The sequence below is a fragment of the Cherax quadricarinatus genome, chromosome 74 (genome assembly GCF_038502225.1).
Source record: "Cherax quadricarinatus isolate ZL_2023a chromosome 74, ASM3850222v1, whole genome shotgun sequence".
In the NCBI taxonomy this organism is placed as follows: Eukaryota; Metazoa; Arthropoda; class Malacostraca; order Decapoda; family Parastacidae; genus Cherax; species Cherax quadricarinatus.
In genome coordinates, this window is record NC_091365.1 from 2,319,524 (window position 1) to 2,344,252 (window position 24,729).

The 24,729-nt window shown below is 40.8% G+C and overlaps 1 protein-coding gene across 2 annotated transcripts in view; it reads left to right on the plus strand.

Moving 5' to 3' along the window:
* The first annotated feature begins 3,848 nt into the window (after positions 1–3,848).
* LOC128700152 (uncharacterized) overlaps positions 3,849–24,729 on the plus strand; it is a 34,301-nt gene continuing 13,420 nt past the window's right edge. Inside the window, exons 1-4 of one of the 2 annotated variants that reach the window (XM_053793127.2) lie at positions 3,849–3,930; positions 18,977–22,073; positions 22,529–22,737; positions 23,562–23,843. In XM_053793127.2, the coding sequence (XP_053649102.2) occupies positions 19,158–22,073; positions 22,529–22,737; positions 23,562–23,843 (3,407 nt within the window). In that variant the 5' untranslated portion in view covers positions 3,849–3,930; positions 18,977–19,157. Of the gene's footprint in view, positions 3,931–16,261; positions 16,392–18,976; positions 22,074–22,528; positions 22,738–23,561; positions 23,844–24,729 lie in introns of those variants that run through there. The other variant, XM_053793128.2, reaches the window with a different exon arrangement.

Consider the following 24,729-nt stretch of genomic DNA (forward strand, 5'->3'; position numbering starts at 1 on the left):
ATTTCAGAGTAGTGTGTACACTGAATCCTAAGCTGTGTTGATTTATTGTTTAGTAGTATATGAATTTACTGTTAAATGGTGTCAGTTTATTGCTAATTCGTATTTAGATTCCTAAATCGTGCAGTTCTAATACTAACTTGTTTGGCTTTATCACTAAAATGTGTGAGTTTATTCCTAATTTGTGATAATTTATTACCAAGACGTGTGAATTTATTCATAAGTTGTGTAGATTATTACTAGATGTGGGTAGATTTATTCCTAAGTAGTGCATAGTTCATTAAGCATTGTGTAGGTTTATTCCTAAGATGTGTTAATTTATTCCCCATTAATGTGTGGATTAGTAAATCAACTGACTGTTAAGATAATTGCAGTAATAACATGTTCCTTTCTACAAGCATATTTATTCTTTACCCGAAATTATTTATTTATTGTTTTTGAGCACTGGCCTGGGACTGAAGGATAGACACGTGACTTTATTAAGGTTAAATATACAGATTTTTTTTACAAACAACTATTATTTAAATTTATTTTGCCTGTATAAACATACTATCATTATAAGCATAAAATGGTGACAAGTAGTAGTGAATTAACCCATGATAAGCCAATAAAATCAAATGATACGATTTTTTCCCACTGCGTCCAAATGGTTTATCTTATTTACATGTACTATTTTTACACTTGATAATAATATTAGTGATACGGAAAGTAAAAACTGACATAACTGTTAGTGTATATAATAACATAACGAATGTAAATACTATTGCAGGACATTGTTTCTTTCAACACATTGACTGGTACAAGTGTAGAATTATGTCAAAAATGCACAAAACTCACTTTTATGCAGTTTCAATGAGCAGGAACTCAATTGGTCCTAAAGTGATATATATTATTGCTGGCCAAGACATGATTATGCAAACTATTTTAGCTTTATGTCATAACTGTATAGAAAGCTGTCTCTCATACCTAGGTGATTATAGCAGGCAGTGCAACATATTCCCTCTCCACTGACACCAAATTGATTTTGCTTCCAATTTCAAAAAATGTGAAAAGATAGACTAGGCATAATTTATTAGCAGTTATATTGAGATGGTTTGATTTCTGCCTGATTTTCACTTTGGCACTTTTAACCTTTCAAGTTTTTACACTTTATCCTGGCTTATTTGATCCCTTGCACCTTGTCCAGGTGCAATCTAACCATCTTATTTTATAGTAGATTCAGTTTATTTTTTTTTTAGCTAGGCTGAAGTAATCTATATGGTATTTTATAAGAGCCATACAAAGGCTCTATAATGTAACTTTATCATGTAATTCACTTTTTTATTAGTGTTTACAATCAGTTCACCTCATACGCAATAATAAAAAAAATATTCCTGGATGTTAAGTTACCAAGACAATCACTTAGCATTAATTTACATTTATTTTTTACTTAAGACTAACATCACCCCCTCCCAAAAAGTTGCCAACATCAAAGTACGATCAAGTGTATATAAGTTTTGAGAGTAAGTTTCATCACTACCTGCTATAGGACAACAGGGAAGGTGTTACCCTCTAACACAAAAAAGTGTCACCCAGGAATGAATGGACGAACTCCACGATCACAGTATCGACGACAACTAACAAAATTCATTCACTCGTAAAACCAATAATAAATGATGTAAATATTGCATTTGCCGCATTTCTCTCGCGTAAACATATTAAAATTAACAAATATTAATTAATTTCACTATTCAAGCTTCATATAAAATGTTAATTTTAATGTGGCTATTAATAAATCCACCCACTAGCTTAAACCAAATTGTAACTTGGCTATATTTTTTTCCTTATAGAACACGTGTGGCAAGAGTTAAATGTATTTAACATGATACCACAGGACTGGACACGACCCTACGGCAAGACACATGCTCATACTTCCCTGACGATTCAGCAACTGCTGTCACAGCCACAGCAACAACAGCTCCTGCTACAGCAACCACTACTGGTATTTATTATTATGATTTATGTGGGGAAGCTGTACACCCATGAGAGTCATACAGCACCTGGCCACTACCAGAAGGTGCCATAGCAGTACTACCAGGAGACAGCAACCGTCTTCCTTGTGGTACTGAGAACGTAACTGATGTATATAACCAAGACATAAAAGAAACTTGCCCCTGACCACAGCAGGAGGCAAAGGTGCCTCCCTCTGCAGGAAAACTTAGTGGGAGTAAAGTTGCCTACCGCTTGTGAGAGTTGGCGAGTTTGGCTACTTGTTGAGTGCTGGCATGGTTTGGCATGGGAGGGGGGCGCTGGGCCTCGCTCTCACGGCGTGGTGGTGAGGGAGGGTGGTGGTGGCGGTGTTGAAGGTGGAGGTGAGGGTGGTGTGATGGTGAGGTGGTGTGGTGGTGGCGGTGGTAGTAGATGTAATAGTAGTAGTAGTAGCAACAGTAGTAGTAGTAGTAGTAGTAGTGGTAGTGAGGGTAGTAGTGGTAGTGAGGGTAGTAGTGATGGTGAGGGTAGTAGTGGTGGTGGTGGTGGTGGTAGTAGTGATGTTGATCGTGGTTATAAGTGTTTTTGGTAATAGTGGTGAAGACAGTAATGGTGATGGTGGCAGTTGTAGTAGTGGTTATTACGAGAGCAATAATGGTAGTATTAGAAATAATGACTAACAATTACGAATGTAGTGGCATTAATTGTGGTAGTATTAGTATTGTGATAATAATAGTATCAATTACAGCAGTAGTAACGGTAGTGTTGGTGGTGGTAGTAGTACTGGTGATGGTGGTTGTAGTAGTAGTAATGGTGGTAGTAGTAATAACAGTGGTAGGGGCAGTAATATTGAGGGAGGTCTTCCTCACTACAGCATTCATTGCTACATCTACACATCATAATACAACTAATTTCGAAATGTTATTATTTTCACCAATGCTAATTTTTGTGCGATCACTGCACTAAAAAACACTTATTCTAAACTACGTGACGCAATTAGGACACATTCTCGATACTTCTACTAATGCAAACATTTATAAATAACGTACATTTTTCCTAACTTAGCAAAGTGTTCAGTGCCCAATAATACGTAACAATAATACAAAACACGTGCTAAGGAATAACACAGACCTATTCATATCGTGAGAATATTTCGTAAAGTTTTTAAAGCTGGTTATTTACCATGCAAAGTGAAAAGCAAATATACAAAACTACACATGCTGGTGTCGAGTGGGTGTATGAAGTTAGAACGTAGTGTATAGTCACATTCATTCACATTTACTCACACATAAAACACGTGATACTTTGATATACAAGTTGACCACGAGAGACGCATGACTTCTCACCACCTGATCTACTTACATTTCATGCGTTTGGGGCAGTCCTGCTTCCGTCGTGGCATCTTGGGTCGTTGTTAACACTGTGAACAGCTCAGTATTCGTCTAGTGGATCCTTGCAGGGTTGCAACAATGACACTTCCAACAATACCAAACTATTGCAATCTCCAACTCCGAAGTACATACGCACTTGCTCACAGCATCATCGTTAAATTTATGCTTCTACACTCACTGACACATTGTGTATCCAACATGTATCCACTGAACATGCACATGCCTATTGCAACCACACTGAATATTGCAAGTTAACCCTTGCAACACCACCTAAAACCATGCCAGTGTGCGGCTCGCATGGCGGCACATCCTCCCGCTGCACCAGGTTGTCAGAATCTAAACGTTCCTGTCCGTCTTGGGATGTCATCTGGTGGAGGGCGGAGCCTCGAAGTGACGTCATCGTAAATATAGGCGGAACTTTGTGACGTCGTCGCATTATAGGCGTTTCTTGGTGATGTCACAGCCAGGAGGGCGGTGCATGCCAGTCGGCTCCTCCTCCACAGTGTTGTACGGTACATTCACGAACGACGGGATTTCATCATTATTTTCGGACTTCACGTCTCATTTTACGAAGGTATGTGTATATACAAAGTAGCATAAGACTATCAAGATCAGGATACAATAATCTGAGTTAGCCTCTTGTGGTGGAACTATTATTAATAGGCAGAAATACTTGCCCAGCATCTTTGTCTCACTAAGCATCCGATCTAACATGGCGTACCGTACCCGGTGAACCAAGCCATAAATCACGTTATTTCTTTGTTATAAGGATTTAATTCACGAATCCAGTTCTTCAGTAGATACTTGAGCATATAAGGCTTCTTATCAGATAGGTGGTGAGTCGAATTAAAGCTAATTTCCGCAAAGTTGTCAAACTTACGAGCATGTTGTTTATGGTAGGTGGCAGCACTCGTCACAACAGCATCAGCGCGCGCTATTTGAACCTTACACTATCACTGATTCCACGAATATATCAACATTTCCAACTTTACTTCCTGTCTACAAAATGGTTATTCCACACAAAAAAGTCATTTTTTTCTTTCAAATGTTTCTCCTAATATGACTTGTAGAGAAATAAGGAGATGCGGTGAGTTGGTGACTTACGAAGGCGAGTAGTAATACCAGGTAATCAATACAGAAAGCAGCACTCTGCAAGGTTCTCAGTAACACTCATGTATACTTGCGCTAGTATCATCTTACCTGCGTCTTTACTCTTTAACGATTACAGCAATTACATATTATATTACATATGAATTAAATAACATTTGCCTTTATATATATATATATATATATATATATATATATATATATATATATATATATATATATATATATATATGTATAATATATATATATATATATATATATATATATAATGTATATATACATATATATATAATATATATATATACATGTATATATATATATTTATATATATATATATATATATATATATATATATATATATATATATATATATATATATATATAAGGCAAATGTTATGTGTGTTCACCTATTCGTGGTTACAGTGGTCGAGTCTCAGCTCCTGGGCCCGCCTCTTCGCTGGTCGCTACTGGGTTCCCTCTCCTGTCATACCTATTCATAAAACGATGTATGTATCCTGTCTCTACCACTTTGCTGCCTACGTCTTTCTATTTCCTGACCACTGTAAGGCTAAAAAATATTTCCTAACATTCCTGTGACTGCTCTGTGTTTTTTCGAGTTCCAACTGTGCCCTCGTGTACCTGAGGCACATCTCTCCAAGACTCACCTTGTCACTTCCTCTCACTATTTTGAATGTCGTAATTATGTTACGCTTTGTCCTGTCCTCTAATGTCGTCAGGTTTAGCTTCTCTCGGCTCTCACAGCTCATAACCCTCAGCTCTGGAACTAGTCTCCTCGCAAACTTTTTCATATTTTACCAGATGCAGATTGGCCTGACATATTCCGTGTATAGTGTTATGAAGCCTCACGACACCAGTTGACGTCGCCTGATGCACACATCCGTTGATGTGTCTCAGGTGAAATACGCAAAACTATGCTAACTCCGAGGTTCTTATCTTTCAAGAAGGTTTGCAGCCTTTCGTTCCTCTAGCCTGTACTGTTTCAGTCGTCTCTGCCCCTTCCTGCGTTTCATAGCTTTGTCTGGTGGGGTTGTTGAAGCTCTTGTTAGGATAGACCATCTTGTCTGTGCTTAGGAATGACAAACTTGGTAGCTTGATGTGTTAGGTAGCAGAGCAGGAATGGAGGCGAAGGCACGGCTGACTGCAGTAAGTTTATTGCGATGGGTAACACCAGGCTGAGCGTGTAGTGGGAGTCAGGCCCAGATCTATGTAGAGGGAGATGTGAAAGGAACGAAGGTCAGCTGTAGAATGAGGCCGGGCACAGAGGAGTGTCTCCTGAGCTGGCGAGCAGCACGGGGGTCCGCAAACCCAAAGCTACGGGAGCCGAGGCTTGGCAGAAGGTATGGAATGTTACAGGAAGAATGATTACAGCTTTGCATTTGCTGAAGAGTCGCTTGTCAGACCAATTCTACAGCTTCTCCAGATCCATTTGTAGTCTTTCCTGGCATGCTCCTGTTTGTATTTCCTCATTAGTTTCACGTAATCTGCGAAGAGGGACACGTGACTCGATTTCTTGTCAGGTCGTGTATGTACACAAGAAACTGCTGGTTCAATTACTGAGCCTTGCGGGATCCCAGGCGTTATAACCTGTCGTTTTCTTTTTGTTAAGGGGTTCCTTAATCCATTATAACGCTTTATTTGTTCCTCCTGCCTGCTCCTCAAGTTTTATGGCAGTCTTTTGTGAGGTACCGTATCGAACACCTTACAATCGAAACTATACAGTTCACCCATCCCTCACTCTCTCTCTTGCCTGTTTCCCAAATGTAGTAAATTTGAGAGACAAGATTTACCGTGCTGGCTGTTGCTTATGTTAGTGACACTGGCCTGCAGTTTAATGCTACCTCTCTGTTCCTTTTCTTACATATCGGGACTACATTCGCTGTTTGCCACACCTGTAAATGCCCTCTTCAACTGACGTGTTGAAGATTGCGGCTAGTGGTTCACACAAATCTTTTACTCCCTCTCTGAGGACCCACGGTGAGATGTCTGATCTGTTTTGAAGGTATCTACAGTAGCTCAGTAGTTTTTTCACCTCTTCTCTCATTATGTATTGTGTGTACAGTGTGCATTGAACTCATCCTCCTTGATCTGAGTGTGCGCGTGCACCTCACGCGATCGCTAAAATGGAATCTCATCATGTCATGAAAGCAACAAATTGTATAAGAATTACTGGGAACCGAACAGGCGTTTTTGCATTTGCAAGTTTCACAGATATACCTACTTAGCAACACAATAAATTCGTGAAATAAATATTTAAGATCACCGCTATGTGAAAACATAGTAAAAAAAATTTCTGTAAATACTTTCAGCCCAAAGGGAAAGAGCGCTTAGAGGGACATTTTAGCAGTGTTTTCACTATGGTTCGAAGAACAAAAAGGCAGAATACCGTAGCTGGAACAATACACAAATAACTCGGTCTAAGTCGGACCGAAACATCTCTCGTAAGCTACTCTCTCCTATGTGCGGGTTATTTGTGTATTGTGCACCATGGTATATAAGGTCAGATTTGTTGCAGGTTATAAATAATAGTTAAAACAGTGAAAAAGGCTAAAAGAACAGACAGAGGAGAGTATGTTAGCTCAGGTGGAGTCAGGCAGGTACTGACTACGTGCAATCACTGGACACCTCGAGGTCAACTGAATAAGAAAAAAATAGAGAATTATTTCAACGTAAATAATGCATCTACGGATACACTTTCGTTAGGATCAGTTCTGAAAAAGAAAAAAACCATACCACGGGTGGGGATAGAACCCGCGATCAAGAGTGTCTTAAAACTCAAAAACTATTACACAAACTCTAAAATTCTTTGTGCCTTTGCTATCATTTTAGTCATTACCAAATAGTACAAATCTTTAGTCTAAGAACGTAGACTTATGGGTGAAAATGGAGATTTAGCTACTTTATTAAAGATTATATACGATATTCCTCTATATTCATATATTCTTGTTTGGAACTCCCTGAAAGTACAACTCACATAAAGTATTTAGCATTAAAATTAGAATTAATAAATTGATAAATGATGCTTGGGCCACTGTATCTAAAATGGCTGCCCGTAGTTAGAGAATTAACAAAGATAAATTTAAATTTAATTTGTGGACAACCCATTCATAAAAATGTTGAAGTGTGTGCGAACACTGTAACTAAAAAATGCCCATACAAAGGGAGTTAATATACTGAACATCCTCACGAACTATTACCGCAGGTAATACGAAGTATTATCTTACTATCTAAATAAAATTGTTTATATGGTTTTAATATTAAATGCAAGTTTTTCTCCGTTTGTTAAACCTCTGAATATTTTTCCGTTATCACAACAGTGAATCACATGTGCAGCTGCGAATGGAGGATGTCTGTTTCCTTTTTATAGAAAAAGACTGAAGACCAATTTCTTAACTGTCTACATAAGTTCATAGCTCCTGAATAAGACTAACCTTCATCCAGGCACCTGTTCTTCAATATAAACAGTTGAGGTTCTCTAGTCTCGCCACCCATACTCTCCGCTAGAAAATGTAAACAGACCATACCACGGGTGGGGTTAGAACTCGCGATCCGAGAGTCACATAACTTCAGACCGTCGCATTAGCCAGTGGCCAACGCGACGGTCTGGAGTTTAGTGCCTCTCTGATCGCGGGTTCTAACCCCACCCATGGTATTGTTTGTTTGCAATCGTGTCATTACGATTTCGTGAGTCATGTTAGATAAATGGAATTATCTATTGAAAAAGGCGCATTGTTATTTAATAGGAAGGTTGGAAGAAATTTTGTTTAGCATCTGCTATTGCATTACCATTATGACGTACTATCCACATTTATTATTATTATTGTAATCAAGGGGGAAGCGCTAAACCCGGAGGATTATACAGCGCCTGGAGGGGTGGGATGTGGAAGGCATTCAGGCTTAATTCGGGGAACTGGAGCACGGATCCAATTCCCTAAATCAAGAGCCCCTCACCAACATCAAGGAACCTTCCTTGAGGGGCGTACTACCCACAGAGTAAAGACAAGTTGCAGAACAAGTTTGTATTTGGATAACGTTTCACTCTGTAGAGCTTTATCAAGTCTTCACTTGATAAAGCTCTACACAGACCAAAAGCGTTGTAACAATAAAAGCTTGTTGTGTAGCTTGTCTTTGTCTTCATACTAGTTGGCAGTCCGCCATTTCGTCCGTTGTTGGCTTAAATTAAGACGCATGGTGATGGAAACAAGCCTAAGGCTTGGATCAACCCCTGGCTTACCATGAGGCTACAGTGAGTGACTCTCGATAATAATAATAATAATAATAATAATAATAATAATAATAATAATAATACTAATAATAAAATAATATTTATTTCTACAAGTAGATAATACAAGGTATACAAAGCCTATCTGACATCAGTGACATACTACTATATAGAAAGCCTCTTGTTATGCAGAGCATTTTGGGCAAATTAGATCAATTTTATCCCAGGATGCGACACACACCAGTCGACTAACACCCAGGTACTTATTTTAATATGGGTAAACATGGACCGCAGGTGTCTTGAAGAAACACATTCCTAATGTTTCCATCCGTACAGGGAATCGACCCCCCGGCCCCTCAGGGTGTGCGCTGGGTACTAGCAATCGAGCTACGGGACACAACATGCTGGACGTAACAAGTGCAGTACCACAAAGACTGGTACTCCCTGAGTCCTTTTTTCATAAATTACATAAATAATCTCGAGGCGAAATTGAATCTAAAATGGCCAATTTTTAGAATAAATTTAATAAAAAAAAAGACAGAAAACACTCCATAGCTATGTTCTTCGATGTAGAAGAAGCGTTAAACTTGTGTATGTTCGTTATATCAATATAGAACATGAACGTACAAATTTTTGAAACCCGCTATCCTCTATTGACCTTGATGTGATCATTGGAAAACGGATCATGAAGTGATTTCACTTTGATTTTGAAAACGAAGTAAAACGAAGCCAATTTGACAATCTTCAAATATAAACAATTAATTTTGAAGAGAAAAGTGAGTCAATATTATAAAAAAATGGCAAGAAACTCTAAATTATGCAACACTAATGTAAAAGACTTACAGAATATTGGAACACAATACCTCTCGAAGTAAGAACAAAAACAGTACAGTCTTTTAAGAACAGGACGGAGAGAGTGCAATTAGCGGACTTAACTAGATACTGCACAGGACCACTGATACTCAGACGATAATCCTTGAATGACCCAGGACATAATAACAGTGTTGGTATAAACACAAGTGGTAGCGAAGAGACACCTTGCAAAGGCTATAGCTGTCCAACATAAAAATGAAGTTGAAACCATTATAATGTTTATATATAAACATTATATCTCAGTCCACAGCAGGATTCGAACCTTTACATTCTGCGTCAGTGAACACAGTACTTTGTCTACACAGCCAGACTGCAGATAAAGTACTGCGTACACTGATGCAATATGTACTGGTTCGAATCCTGCTGTGGACTGAGAAATAATGTTTGTCAATAATTTCGCCGTTATATATATATATATATATATATATATATATATATATATATATATATATATATATATATATATATATATATATATATATATATATATATATATATATATAATGTCGTGCCGAACAGGTAAAACTTGTGCTTTTGGCTTAAATAACAACGCTCTTCTTGCCGAATAAGGCAAGCGAAAATTTGTGTATGCAATAATTTAGCAAAAATCATTCCGAACCTAGCGAAAAAAATATATTTCACTGTGTTTGTTTATTATTAAATTATTTTAAACTTAACCGAACATATATTTAGTTGGATTAGGGTAAATTAATTTGCGCTTGTTATAATAAGGTTAGGTAAGTTTTCTAAGGTTCTTTTGGTACAAAAATTATTAATTTTTACATTAACAAAATTGAAAAAAATATATCTTTAAACGCATAACAGAAAATTTTAGAAAGGACTTAATTTTAAACGAGTTCCTGCTACTTGACCAGTTTTACCTATTCGGCACCACACACACACACACACACACACACACACACACACACACACACACACACACACACACACACACACACACACACACACACACACACACACACACACAGACTACAAACCTCGCTCAAGGAAAAAGATCTTGGGGTGAGTATAACACCAGGCACATCTGAAGCACACATCAACCAAATAACGGCTGCAGCATATGGGCGCCTAGCATTCCGACACCTTAATAAGGAATCGTTCAGGACCCTGTACACCGTGTACGTTAGGCCCATATTGTAGTATGCGGCACCAGTTTGGAACCCACACCTAGCCAAGCACGTGAAGAAACTAGAGAAAGTGCAAAGGTTTGCAACAAGACTAGTCCCAGAGCTAAGAGGTATGTCCTACGAGGAGAGGTTAAGGGAAATCAACCTGACGACATTGGAGGACAGGAGAGATAGGGGGGACATGATAACGACATTCATAATACTGAGAGGAATTGACAAGGTGGACAAAGACAGGATGTTCCAGAGATTGGACACAATAACAAGGGGACACAGTTGGAAGTTGAAGACACAGATGAATCACAGGGATGTTAGGAAGTATTTCTTCAGCCACAGAGTAGTCAGGAAGTGGAATAGTTTGGGAAGCGATGTAGTGGAGGCAGGATCCATACATAGCTTTAAGCAAAGGTATGATAAAGCTCACGGTTCAAGGAGAGTGACCTAGTAGCGATCAGTGAAGAGGCGGGGCCAGGAGCTCGGACTCGACCCCTGCAACCTCAACTAGGTGAGTACACACACACACACACACATATATATATATATATATATATATATATATATATATATATATATATATATATATATATATATATATATATATATATATATACATATATATATATATATATATATATATATATATATATATATATATATATATATATATATATATATATATATATATATATATATATATATATATATATATATATATATATATATATATATATATATATATATATATATTATATATATATATATATATATATATATATATATATATATATATATATATATATACATATATATACATATATATATATATATATATATATATATATATATATATATATATATATATATATATATATATATATATATATATATATATATATATATATATATATATATATATATATATATATATATATATATATTAAAACCAAACACGACAGTATTTATTAGATTGTGAATAGGCAAACAATCCGACTGAAGACTGAGGAGGCGGACCAGAAGCTGAAGAATCAAAGTTACAATACAGTGGATGGAACAATTAACAACTAACCCACTGTCTAGAGAAGGAATTTTAGACAACGTTTCGGTCCATCTTGAACCATTATTAAGCTGGAACTGAAGCTTAATTCTTCCCACAGTGGTTACATACTGTGATATTAATGTGTTATATGTTCACGAGTACAGAAAAACAGCAAACACCAGCCATTTACATCACTGTCTGGCGTATTATGTTTTAGCTTCTAATTGGTCCACTCTGGCACTCTAGAGGAGTGGTCACATAGCCCACTCTGGCACTGTAGTTAGAACAAGTGATACACTGGCCCACTCTGGCACTGTAACAGAGTAACAGTGATACACTGGCCCACTTTGGCACTGTAGTTAGAACAACAGTGATACACTGCCCACTCTGACACTGTAACTAGAGAAACAGTGATACACTGCCCACTCTGACACTGTAACTAGAGAAATAGTGATACACTGGCCCACTCTGGCACTATAACTAGATCAACAGTGATACACTGGCCCACGCTGGCACTGTAACAGTAACAGTGATACACTGGCCCACTTTGGCACTGTAGTTAGAACAACAGTGATACACTGCCCACTCTGACACTGTAACTAGAGAAACAGTGATACACTGCCCACTCTGACACTGTAACTAGAGAAACAGTGATACACTGCCCACTCTGACACTGTAACTAGAGAAAGTGATACATTGGCCCACTCTGGCACTGTAACTGTAACCAGTGATACACTGGCCCACTCTGGCACTGTAACTAGTGATACACTGGCCCACTCTGGCAGCGTAACTAGAGTGATACACTGGCCCACTCTAGCACTGTAACTAGTGATACACTGGCCCACTCTCTCACTGTAACTAGAGCGATACACTGGCCCACTCTGGCACTGTAACTAGAGTGATACACTGGCCCACTCTGGCACTGTAACTAGAGTGATACACTGGCCCACTCTGGCACTGTAACTAGAGTGATACACTGGCCCCCTCTGGTACTGTAACTAGAGTGATACACTGGCCCACTCTGGCACTGTAACTAGAGTGATACACTGGCCCACTCTGGCACTGTAACTAGAGTGATACACTGGCCCACTCTGGCACTGTAACTAGAGTGATACACTGGCCCACTCTGGCACTGTAACTAGAGTGATACACTGGCCCACTCTGGCACTGTAACTAGTGATACACTGGCCCACTCTGGCACTGTAACTAGAATTATACACTGGCCCACTCTGGCATTGTAACTAGAATGATACACTGGCCCACTCTGGCACTGTAACTAGAATGATACACTGGCCCACTCTGGCACTGTAACTAGAATGATACACTGGCCCACTCTGGCACTGTAACTAGAATGATACACTGGCCCACTCTGGTACTGTAACTAGAATGATACACTGGCCCACTCTGGCACTGTAACTAGAGTGATACACTGGCCCACTCTGGTACTGTAACTAGAATGATACACTGGCCCACTCTGGTACTGTAACTAGAATGATACACTGGCCCACTCTGGCACTGTAACTAGAATGATACACTGGCCCACTCTGGTACTGTAACTAGAATGATACACTGGCCCACTCTGGCACTGTAACTAGAATGATACACTGGCCCACTCTGGTACTGTAACTAGAGTGATACACTGGCCCACTCTGGCACTGTAACTAGTGATACACTGGCCCACTCTGTAACTAGAATGATACACCCCACTCTGGTACTGTAACTAGAATGATACACTGGCCCACTCTGGCACTGTAACTAGAATGATACACTGGCCCACTCTGGCACTGTAACTAGAATGATACACTGGCCCACTCTGGTACTGTAACTAGAGTGATACACTGGCCCACTCTGGTACTGTAACTAGAATGATACACTGGCCCACTCTGGTACTGTAACTAGAATGATGCACTGGCCCACTCTGGTACTGTAACTAGAATGATGCACTGGCCCACTCTGGTACTGTAACTAGAGTGATACACTGGCCCACTCTGGTACTGTAACTAGAATGATGCACTGGCCCACTCTGGTACTGTAACTAGAGTGATACACTGGCCCACTCTGGTACTGTAACTAGAATGATGCACTGGCCCACTCTGGTACTAGTTTCAACAAATAAGAATCTAACGTTAATTCTTTGATAACTAATTTATTTATTAAATTAAGCCAAATGATAATGACAATTACAGTAACAAAAGCAAAACTGAATATAACAATGACACAAATAACAATAAAAATAATAATAATAGTGATGGCAAATTGTAATATTTTTTAATTTATTATTATTATTATTATGATCATTTATTATCATTACATGAGCAATAATAATAGTTGTTGACTGTAGCAACAATAATAATAATAATAATTACAGATAACAATGCAAACTGCTGCTTGAAATGACTCACGAAATCGTAATGACACGATTGCAACCAAACCATACCACGGGCGGGATCGTGTCATTACGATTTCGTGAGTCATGTTGACGGCATTGAGGGGACTTGAGCTAGAGTTCGTCACGGCCACGCTAGCTGGAGATTCGTCTGTAAAAACTTGCATTTGTGGTCACAGTGGTGCCTATGCTAACCTTCCTATGGTGTAGAAATATACCTAGTTGGATGAATCTTATTGTGGCTAGCTGGTCTAGTGGCTAACGCGACTGTCTGGAGTTTTGAGACTCTCTGACCGCGGGTTCTATTCCCTCCCGTGGTATGGTTTGCTGCTTGAAATATCTGTTATGAAACTTTTGATGACTTTTGTTGGTTGTTAAACATGAAAGAAAACTATGGGAGAGAGAGAGAGAGAGAGAGAGAGAGAGAGAGAGAGAGAGAGAGAGAGAGAGAGAGAGAGAGAGAGAGAGCGTATATATCTGTGGCAAGAGTGCTCTTTTCTTACTTATAATTACATTATTATCTGCCTGTATTGTACTCACCTAGTTGTTGTGGTTGCAGGGGTCGAGTCATAGCTCCTGGCCCCGCCTCTTCACTGGCCTCTACTGGGTCATTTTCCCTGCACCATTAGCTTTATCATACCTCTGCTTAAAGCTGTGAATGGATCCTGCCTCCACTACATCGCTGCCCAAACTATTCTACTTCCTGACTACTCTGTGACTGAAGAAATACTTCCTGTGTGTGTGTGTGTGTGTGTGTGTGTGTGTGTGTGTGTGTGTGTGTGTGTGTGTGTGTGTGTGTGTGTGTGTTCCTATGGTCCCAGACTATTCAACATCTTACCAGAAGATATCAGAAACACTGCTGGGACAGGTGTAGAAGTCTTCAAGAGGAAACTGGACAAATAACTCCTCCAAATGGCAGAACAAACCAGGAGGCTGTGATGGATATGTGGGCCAGCGTGTCGCCAGCAGCAACAACCTCGTTGACTAGGCAAGCACCAGACAAACCTGGCCCAGGGCTGGGCTCCGGAAGTAGGATAACTCTCGAAACTCAAAGGTATATCAAAGGTATATAATTGGGCTGCGTGTGCCTAAGGCTTCCAGTACCACTGCCTGCCTCTGTTTCCCCTAGCTAATTGGAGTCCTTACAGAGTTCAGAAAAGCTCTATCAGACCAGCTCATTCTCGCCCCATACCTTTATTAAGTCAACGTTTCGCCCAAGGAGAGCTTTATCAATTTATGATAAGAGCTCTTTTTGAATGAAATAACAGTGTTTTTGCTCTAAGAATCTGTAATAAGAATGTAAGAATCTATTTTCCAACCTAGAGTTGTGTTAGGTAAAATGACGCAAGTGTAACTAATGCGACATTTTACTGTGACAACGTTTCGCTGTGTAGGAGCTTTGTCAAGGCTTGACAAAGCCCCTAAAGATGGAAACGTCGCCACATTAATTGCACTTGTGTCCTTTTATCTAACATATTGTCTGTAATTTTACCAACAATATTACAGCCCCGAGTTGTGATGATGGCGTCATGATACTAACATCTGGCTCCAAATGACATATTATTATTATTATTATTATTATTATTATCATCATTACTGTTCCCCATTAAAATTTTCCTGTCCGGGTGCACGACCCATAAACAATATAATTTACAGTTATTCACTAGGAACGTCAAGATATGTATTGGTGCCTCGTCTATAGCGCTCACATATCACCTCTGATGTACATAAACAATGATAAAAATAATATCTGATATTAAATTGCCTTTAAAATATGTTGACGCGTTTCCCGTGCCTTCGCAAGTTTGTGAAGCAGTCTTGTGAGTGTTTTCCTGCCTACTACCCCTCCCTCCCCATCACCCCAACCTTCCCACTTCTCTCCTCACCCTCATAAGTAAGTTTATTTAGGCACAGGTAAACATAAGTACAATTATCATACATAGTGATAACTCCCCCCCCCCCAAAAAAAAAAAAAAGTCAGACGAGGTGGATTATTTTTTTAGCACACTGGTAATGTATCCAATTTTGGTAAGTACATTCTTTTCACTAGCACCACCTCTCCCTCTGCTGACAGGTGGCAGAAGTACGTATTAACAGTAGACGAAGGTAAGGTCTATTGTAACCACAGAAACAATCAAACAACCATTGACAAACCACACAGTGGAGACAGGAAGCAACTCTGATGCCGCAAATGGAAAAGCAACTTCCTCCACCATTTCTCTGATAGCTACTGCTGTCAGCTCTGGAGGTAAGTTCTTCCAACACGTCTATGATAGCTACTACTGTCAGCTCTGGAGGTAAGTTCTTCAGCACGTACATGATAGCTACTGCTGTCAGCTCTGGAGGTAAGTTCTTCAGCACGTACATGATAGCTACTGCTCTCAGCTCTGAAGGTAAGTTCCTCCACCACGTCTATGATTGCTACTGCTGTCAACTCTGGAGGTAAGTTCTTCCAGCACGTATATGATAGCTACTGCTGTCAGCTCTGGAGGTAAGTTCTTCAGCACGTACATGATAGCTACTGCTGTCAGCTCTGGAGGTAAGTTCTTCCAACACGTCTATGATAGCTACTACTGTCAGCTCTGAAGGTAAATTCTTCCAGCATGTATATGATAGCTACTGCTCTCAGTTCTGGAAGTAAGTATAGAAAACGAACGAGGCAGAAAACGTTGATGTTTACAGTAAGATCTTACACTTATTTTTATAAATAATGTTATACACATCAGGAGCGTGTTGTTATCCCACTTAAACTGTAACTATTACGATAGTTACACTGTGGGAACACCCGCGGTGTGCTACTCCAATATTCTATATAATAGTTATATTGTGGGAACACCCGCGGTATGTTGCTGTACTATTCTATATGATAACTGCATGTAGGAACACTTTCCGTATGCTACTGCACTGTTCTATACGATAGTTATATTGTGCGAACATCCGCGGTATGCTGCTGCACTATTCTATACGACAGTTACACTGCGGGAACACCCACGATATGCTGAACACCCGCAGTATGATATAGCAATATTCTATGATAGTTATATTGTGGGAACACCTGTGTTGTGTTGCTGCACCATTCTATACGATAGTCACATTGTGGGAACACCCACGATATGCTGAACACCCGCAGTATCCTGTTGCAATATTCTATATGATAGTTATATTGTGGAAACACTCGTCTACCTGCCTGGAGTCTACCTGAAGGGTATTCCAGGGGTTAACGCCCCCGCGGCCCGGTCCACGACCAGGCCTCGTGGCATGTTGCTGCACTATTCTATACGATAGTTACAGAAATATTACATAAATACGATGGAAACAAAATATAGCAATGTTTCCCTGTCACATTAAATCACAGAGGATGGGTTTGCTTACATCAAGGGGTCACATATAAGTTTTAACTTTACGTTCCTTCCCTACCCTTCCCTGAATCAAACCTGCTTACCTCCCACTCCCTATATGGCCCTACGGGTCTGGCGCTTCTCCGCGACTAAAAAAAAACAAATTCATCCACAATTTTGTATCTTTTATTCTATATAAAGCTCTACACAGAGCGAAACGTTGTCACAATAAAAGCTTGCACTGCACCAGTGTCTTCACTGTTCGTGTTGCAAGATGTTGCAAAACGTTAAAAACTCCTCAATGTTCTTGTCTAATACTGACGGTGATTAAAGAGTCTTAATATGCATCACAAGTAACTTCATAAGATATTCCTTAGAGTAACACTCTCGCAAGCAAATGAACACGCAACACATACACGGAATATTTACACATGTATGAGACGAAAATATATACATGTATAATGAATATATATATATATATATATATATATATATATATATATATATATATATATATATATACCTCTAGAACTTTGCTGGGGACCCTCATCCTCAGAGAAGACAATTAAAGGACCCCCCATTGTCTTCAGAGGTCCTAGCAGAGTCTACAGGTACTCTGTGACCTTTACGGGATTAGCTAACACTCCTCTCCCCCATCGTGCATATATTAATAATCACCGAATATAAAAAAGATATCTTTTCTTTAGCATCAATGTTATGGTTCTTATATACAGGTCGTCCTCAGGTTACTTTTCTTGGTGTTAAGTGAACTGTTCCAATAGTGTGACTTGTTTTATTCTTAATCAGTGTTGTGAGAAAAAGGTCAGGTTTCTTGGGTGAAACCTGAATACATCACATTTCCCTGGTGCTACATGACCCACTATAAGTTTAGCGCTTCCCCGTGAATATAATAACGTTAGTTGACGTTTGTGTGGCAATATATACTGTTGTAGTTCTGGTGATTTTTTTATATTTGAGAAGTGCTGTGACACTTGGAAAATCTTGGAAGGAATGGTCCCAAATCTGCACACAGAAATCACTCCCTACGAAAGTAAAAGACTGGGCAGGCGATGCAAAATGCCGCCAATAAAAAGTAGGGGCGCCATTGGTACACTAAGAGAAAACACCATAAGTGTCCGGGGCCCAAAACTGTTCAACAGCCTCCCATCAAGCATTAGGGGAATTGCCACTAAACCCCTGGCTGCCTTCAAGAGAGAGCTGGACAGATACCTAAAGTCAGTGCCGGATCAGCCGGGCTGTGGCTCGTACGTCGGACTGCGTGCGGCCAGCAGTAACAGCCTAGTTGATCAGGCCCTGATCCATCGGGAGGCCTGGTCGTGGACCGGGCCGCGGGGGCGTTGATCCCCGGAATAACCTCCAGGTAACCTCCAGGTAACCCTTGCTGGGTTAACATTTATTTTGATAATAATAATGATAATAATAATAATTATTATAATAATATCTGATCGTAGTTGTACATGCTTTTCCTCTTCAGATCCCTTCATGGAAGGCGCCTTGATGTTGAGGGGCATATGATCCAAGGAATAGGAGCTACCCTCATCAATTAACCACTCCGCCCCCCCCCCCCCCGCATTCCCCAGTCGCTGTATAGCTCGGACGCGTTCAGTGCTTCCTCGTAAATAATAATATTCCTCAAACATCTTGGTTTCTTCAGGATGCCGCTACGACAGATGACAACCTCAAGCGTAGACGAGATGGAGGACGCTCACATGTGTCTCCGTTGCAAAGCTATCATCGTCGGCCTCAGCAACTATGTCACTCACAGGAGGGCAGGATGTACCGCCGCCACTCCCCAGGACACCCAGCCGCACACACAGCAACCACAAACACACACAGCTGGAAAGGCCTTTGAACGAGAGGAATCAAGGAAAGACGTCGTGCAGTTCTCGGGCAGCAGAAACACCTTTTCACACGACGACAATAAGTTCTCTAGCCAGGATGGCTCTCATGAAAAGCTGAGCCATCATGAGGATAATTTAGACGGCGCCAAATATATGTCACCGGCCTCGGTGTCATTAGAAAATTGCTACATGAGGCGACCCGTAGAAGAATCACAGGACCAGTCACTAACCAAAGTGGAAGTGCGACCTGCCGAGGACCCTCCAGTCACCAGAGCAGGAATAGGGCCCCTTCATGACTCTTACACAGTCATGGAAGACCTTACTGGTGTTATACCACAGTCCCATGCCGACGCTCAGATAAGCAATGGTCTTACCTCACTGAAGGCTAAATCACAAGATTCTCTCGCCCTGAGTCATAGACAAAACCCAGCCCAAGTTCCCTTTACTAGTTACAGCGATCCCCTCTTGCCGCATGGTCAAGAGCCTTCTAACATTTCACTCTTTAGACACTTTGACACATTTAACAATCCCAATAAAGTGACACACGAAGGAGAGTCAGAATCTCACAGCGAAACTATTGCTCTGTTTAAAGTTGCTTCTACGTCATATGATCTTGAGAGCCAGAATTTTGAATCGAGGTATTCCGAGTTTTATAACCTTCAGGCCACGCCACATGAACCACTCTTGACTACAGTTCCAGCGCTAGAACAGTGCAAAGTTAAAAAAGACACACGGATACTTAAGAAAGTTGAAGAAATTCTTGAAAATCGAAGCGGTAAACAGAGGGATCTAGACAGAGAGAAGGGTAACAACCAAGAGATAAGAGACGCCGGTGGGGAGTTTAGAGAAGCTAATCTCAAGTATAGTGAGCCTCAGCTGTCTCCTGGGAACGAGAACATTGCTCAGGACAAGCCGGAACTTCGTCAAGACGACTTTCTCTCGTCTCTTGAGCTCAGGAGTAGTGTTAAGGCAACGAGAAAGAGACGCCACGACGATGACGAAGAGTTTGACGAAGACGAGGACGATGACATAGGACCTCCGCATCACCACACCGGGGGTAAATGGAGACCAGGAAGCCAACCACCGCCCTCTGTTGGGGGAAAGTGGAGACCAGCTACACCCAAGAACGAACTGGAGGACGAGGTGGAAATGGAAGATGATGAGGCAGAGGAGGAAGAAGATGCACTAATGTCACCTCCCCCGACATACACTAAAGGAAAGTGGCTTCCAGGCAAAAAAATAACTACCATTATAAAAGTTGGGAGGAGTGTAGAGCACCAATGCGACGTTTGCAACTGGACCCTCAAGAGCAAGGAGACATGTGAACGTCACGTGAATTGCGAGCACCAGGTTATCAACAATAACAAGGCATCAGGGAAGAAGGTAATTAAGACATCTAAAGAGATTCCTTCTGCTGCAGTTACCAGCAGACCCGTCAGATCTAAGAAGCTGGAGGCGAAAGGCTTCTTGAAGTCAACCATTGCACAGCTGAAGAGCAGAAAAATTATATCTCTTGATGAAAGTAAGAACAACAAGGCATTAAACAGAACATGCGGCAGTATACGTAAAAATGCAAATGCACCTCTTGCTGATAAGACGTTACTTAATGTGAAGCAAGAAATGAAGCAGGAAGTAAACGAGGACGAAGAGGAGGAAGTAAAAAAAGTATCATTGGTTACTCCGAAATTACTATGTCCCATTTGTAAACTATCTTTCGGGGAAGCTTATGCAGCCCTACACTTCGCCTCACTGGCTCACATTCATAACGAGCTAGAGTACAAGCAAAACAGGTGTGATGAAATTGATGCTAATTTTAATCAAATAATTCTCAGTAACTTTGGCGCTATTCTAAAAACTTCGCCGTTTTTCTGTAGTGGATGTAAGTTCTACTGTAACTTGCAAGACGATTTTTTGGCTCACATGAAAACTCACGTAGATGATCTTGAAGACGATGAGGTTAAGACCTTTTATTCTTGTTCTGTCTGTACTGACGAGGATGAAATGCGACTACTGGGAGTCCTGCGGCATCTGCACACACCTCATCATTTAGACAATGCACGGGACACCGTGTTACAGGCGCGTCAAGTAATAATAAGCAGCAGGACGGCGGTGGTGTGTCCGCTGGGAGATGGAACCTTCAGAACCATGCGGGAGTACCGAACCCATCGCAGGGTTCATCACCAAGAACCCGGCTTCCAGCTCAGTCACCAACGGCTCCTGCGATGTCCTCAGTGTTCTTTCAAAGCATTACGGGAGCGGGAGATTCGTACGCACATTAGAGAGGAACACGAGGATAAAAACTCAAAGAGAAATTCTTATCACTGTTTCGTGTGCGGACTCGCCTTTGCTACACATCGTCAGGCTGAGCTCCACAGACGATCGGCTGAACACAGGACAACACTGGGACGTCAGCGAGGTCTCTCTGTGGTTAGGACATGCAGTCTCTGTTACTTAGAGTTAGAGGACCTGCCTGCACTGCGGCGACACATGTGTCAGGAACACCAGAAGCACTGCACACCTTGTCACTTGTGTGGTGTGGTGCCTCCACTCCGCTCAGACCTGGCACAGCACCAGCGGGTCTGTTGCGGCCTCCCGGCTGACCTGACGGGTGATCATAAGTGTGACCTGTGCACCTTTAAGAATGACTTGTTGGCGCATGTGCTGGCGCACAAGACGCTTGCACACGGTCAACGTGGAGCCGACGGCCGCCACGCCTGCCATATATGTAAGGTAAGTTATAAACTGGCTCTTCAAAGAAAGTACCTTGATTCTCGTGAGAGAATTCAAGAAGCTGGAGCTACGGTTCCCTTTCTCTGATCAAACCTAGTTACGTTAAACTTCCCTGGAGTCCTATCTCCCTTACCTGGTTAAAGATTTTCCATGAATATAATATAATAGATCAAGATGTAATAAACGACTGTCTATGAATAAACAGGAGTGCGCCTCCCGACCGTCCTTCTGTTTATTCACAATAAAACAGGTTTATATTCTGGATATAACCAGTTCTTGCCCACTCTTGAGATGGCTGAAGCGAGTGACAATTTGAGTAGTAGGAAACAATAGCCATTGATCTATATCATTTTAACATATAATTGTTGAGTCTTTTATTGCAGAGAACTCTGAATGACTCTGGTCCCAGCGCTCTATACATTTTGAAAATGTTTTTCGTTCTCTCTTATGGATAGACCAAGCTACGTTTCTCGTCCGTCAAGGGCCACATGCTGAGTCACAGCAACGAGTGGCCTCATGCCTGCCACCTGTGTTCCAGGAAGTTCCCCCAACAAGAGTGGCTGGAGCGTCACCTGTGTGTTGTGCACACCCGTGGTGGTGGTGATTCCCACACCACCCACGGTCCTGCCCTCTGTGACACTTGTGGCAAGACTCTCTCTAACAGGTGAGAATAATACATTACCCAGCATGATGCATAACAGGCGAGTCAAGACTAATGTAATACAATACCTAGGACGATCTATAATAGGTGAGTCAAGAATAATACAATAGCCTGGAAGGAATAATTCACAAGCTACTAAGTGAAAATGGAGGCTGTATTATTACGACGTTTCGCCCACAAAAAAGGCTTTATCAAGTGAAGAAACTTCATTTAACCTCAGGTGAAACCTAATAATAAGGTTTCATTTTGAATTACGTCGTTTTTTTAATGATTTTACAGGTTTTTAGTTGCTTATCCTTGACCTATCTAAAGCACAGTCACGAGGGTTGAGACTATTATATACTGGAGCCACAGGAGAGGACAGTTTCACAGGTGGGCGGGACCCACTAGCATCAGTATGGCATGCTTGTAAGTTGAGCCAGCAGTTGTCAACAGAGTAGTAGTAGTAGTAGTAGTCGTAGTAGTAGTAGTAGTCCTCTCTACGAAGATTCCATGGTGTTGCTGTTTCAGACATGTAGTGTTTAAATTAATGGTATACAGTACTGCCAAGTTGATGAACAAGACATGTTCAACACCTGAATATCATTACTGACTTTACTGAAGCTCGATCCTCCGTGTATCATCAAGAGAAACAATAGTATAAGTACAGGTACGTAAATACCGACACTTTGTGAGAAAGGTACATACAAGCATACTTAAGATATTTACTGAAGATGTTATGACTGGTAGTTTTTCAGTCCTGTTGTTTTCAGGAAGGCAAAAAAAATCATCAGAGACTAACATTAATCTATTATGAAGACTTCCCTGACATTTTCAATACATTACAGATGGCACCTGTACCGCCACCAGATGGAGGTGCACACCCACGCCCACCTCTCACCACCTGCCCACAAGGTGCATACCCATCTCTCACCGCCTACCCACAAGGCACAGACCCATCTCTCACCACCTGCCCACAAAGACTCGCAAGGTGACTCGCTTCAGGAAGCAGAGTCCTCTAGCTCTTCCTCCCAACGAAATCGCAGAAGTAGAAGGCTCCCAAATGCAACCTCACCTGTCTTATGTGACGTGTGTGGCGTCCAGTGTGAGAGTGCCAGTGTCCTCAAGGTGTAAGTCAACAGTGCCAGTCTCCTGCTGGCACTCACTTTTAATACCAGTGAGTCACTGATCATTAATAATGAGTCACTGTTCATTAGCGAGTCAGTAATGATCACTGCCTCACACAGTACACCAGAGCAGCTCTCTCCTAGTTACCTTAACTTTGCATATACATTATAACACTTCGTTGAAAATCAACGTAAGCATGGTGGTGCAATGGTGCAAATTGCACACTACACTTTTACCCTCACTCCACTCCCCTTGTGTGTGTGTGTGTGTGTGTGTGTGTGTGTGTGTACCTAACACTCACCCTCCTTGTGTGTACGCCTAACAGAAAACACACAGGTTATGTTGTACACTAATACAGCATATAATATTTGACTAGGCAATTAGTTTGTTAGATAGCTGGGTGGTTTAACAGGTTTAAATCCAGTCGACTACATGATTGTCATTAAGTGTTCATGTCACATGTTCGCGCCACCAGCCAAGGATATATCAGTCTTCAAAACTGGAGTTAAAGAAAAGTCTCAGTATATATTCACTGAAAAATACACTTTTCTCAGTGTATATAATTTTGGTAGAGGGCCTCAGTGCGTGACGAAATGTTCAGTACTTGTTTTCTATGACCCTCCAGGGAGGGTCCTTGATGCTGGTGAGGGCTCCTAATTTATGGAATTGAACCTGTCCACCTCTTCCTTCTGCCTATCTCCTATTCTCCTACTTGTATGATCCCTTGCGGTTTAGCGGTTACCATTATTTCGTAATATATGTATATGTTGTGCCGAATAGGTAAAATTGGTCAATTAGCAAGAAGTCATTTAAAATTAAGTCCTTTCTAAAAATTTTCTCTTATACGTTTAAAGATATTTTTTTTCAATCATGTTAATGTAAAAATTA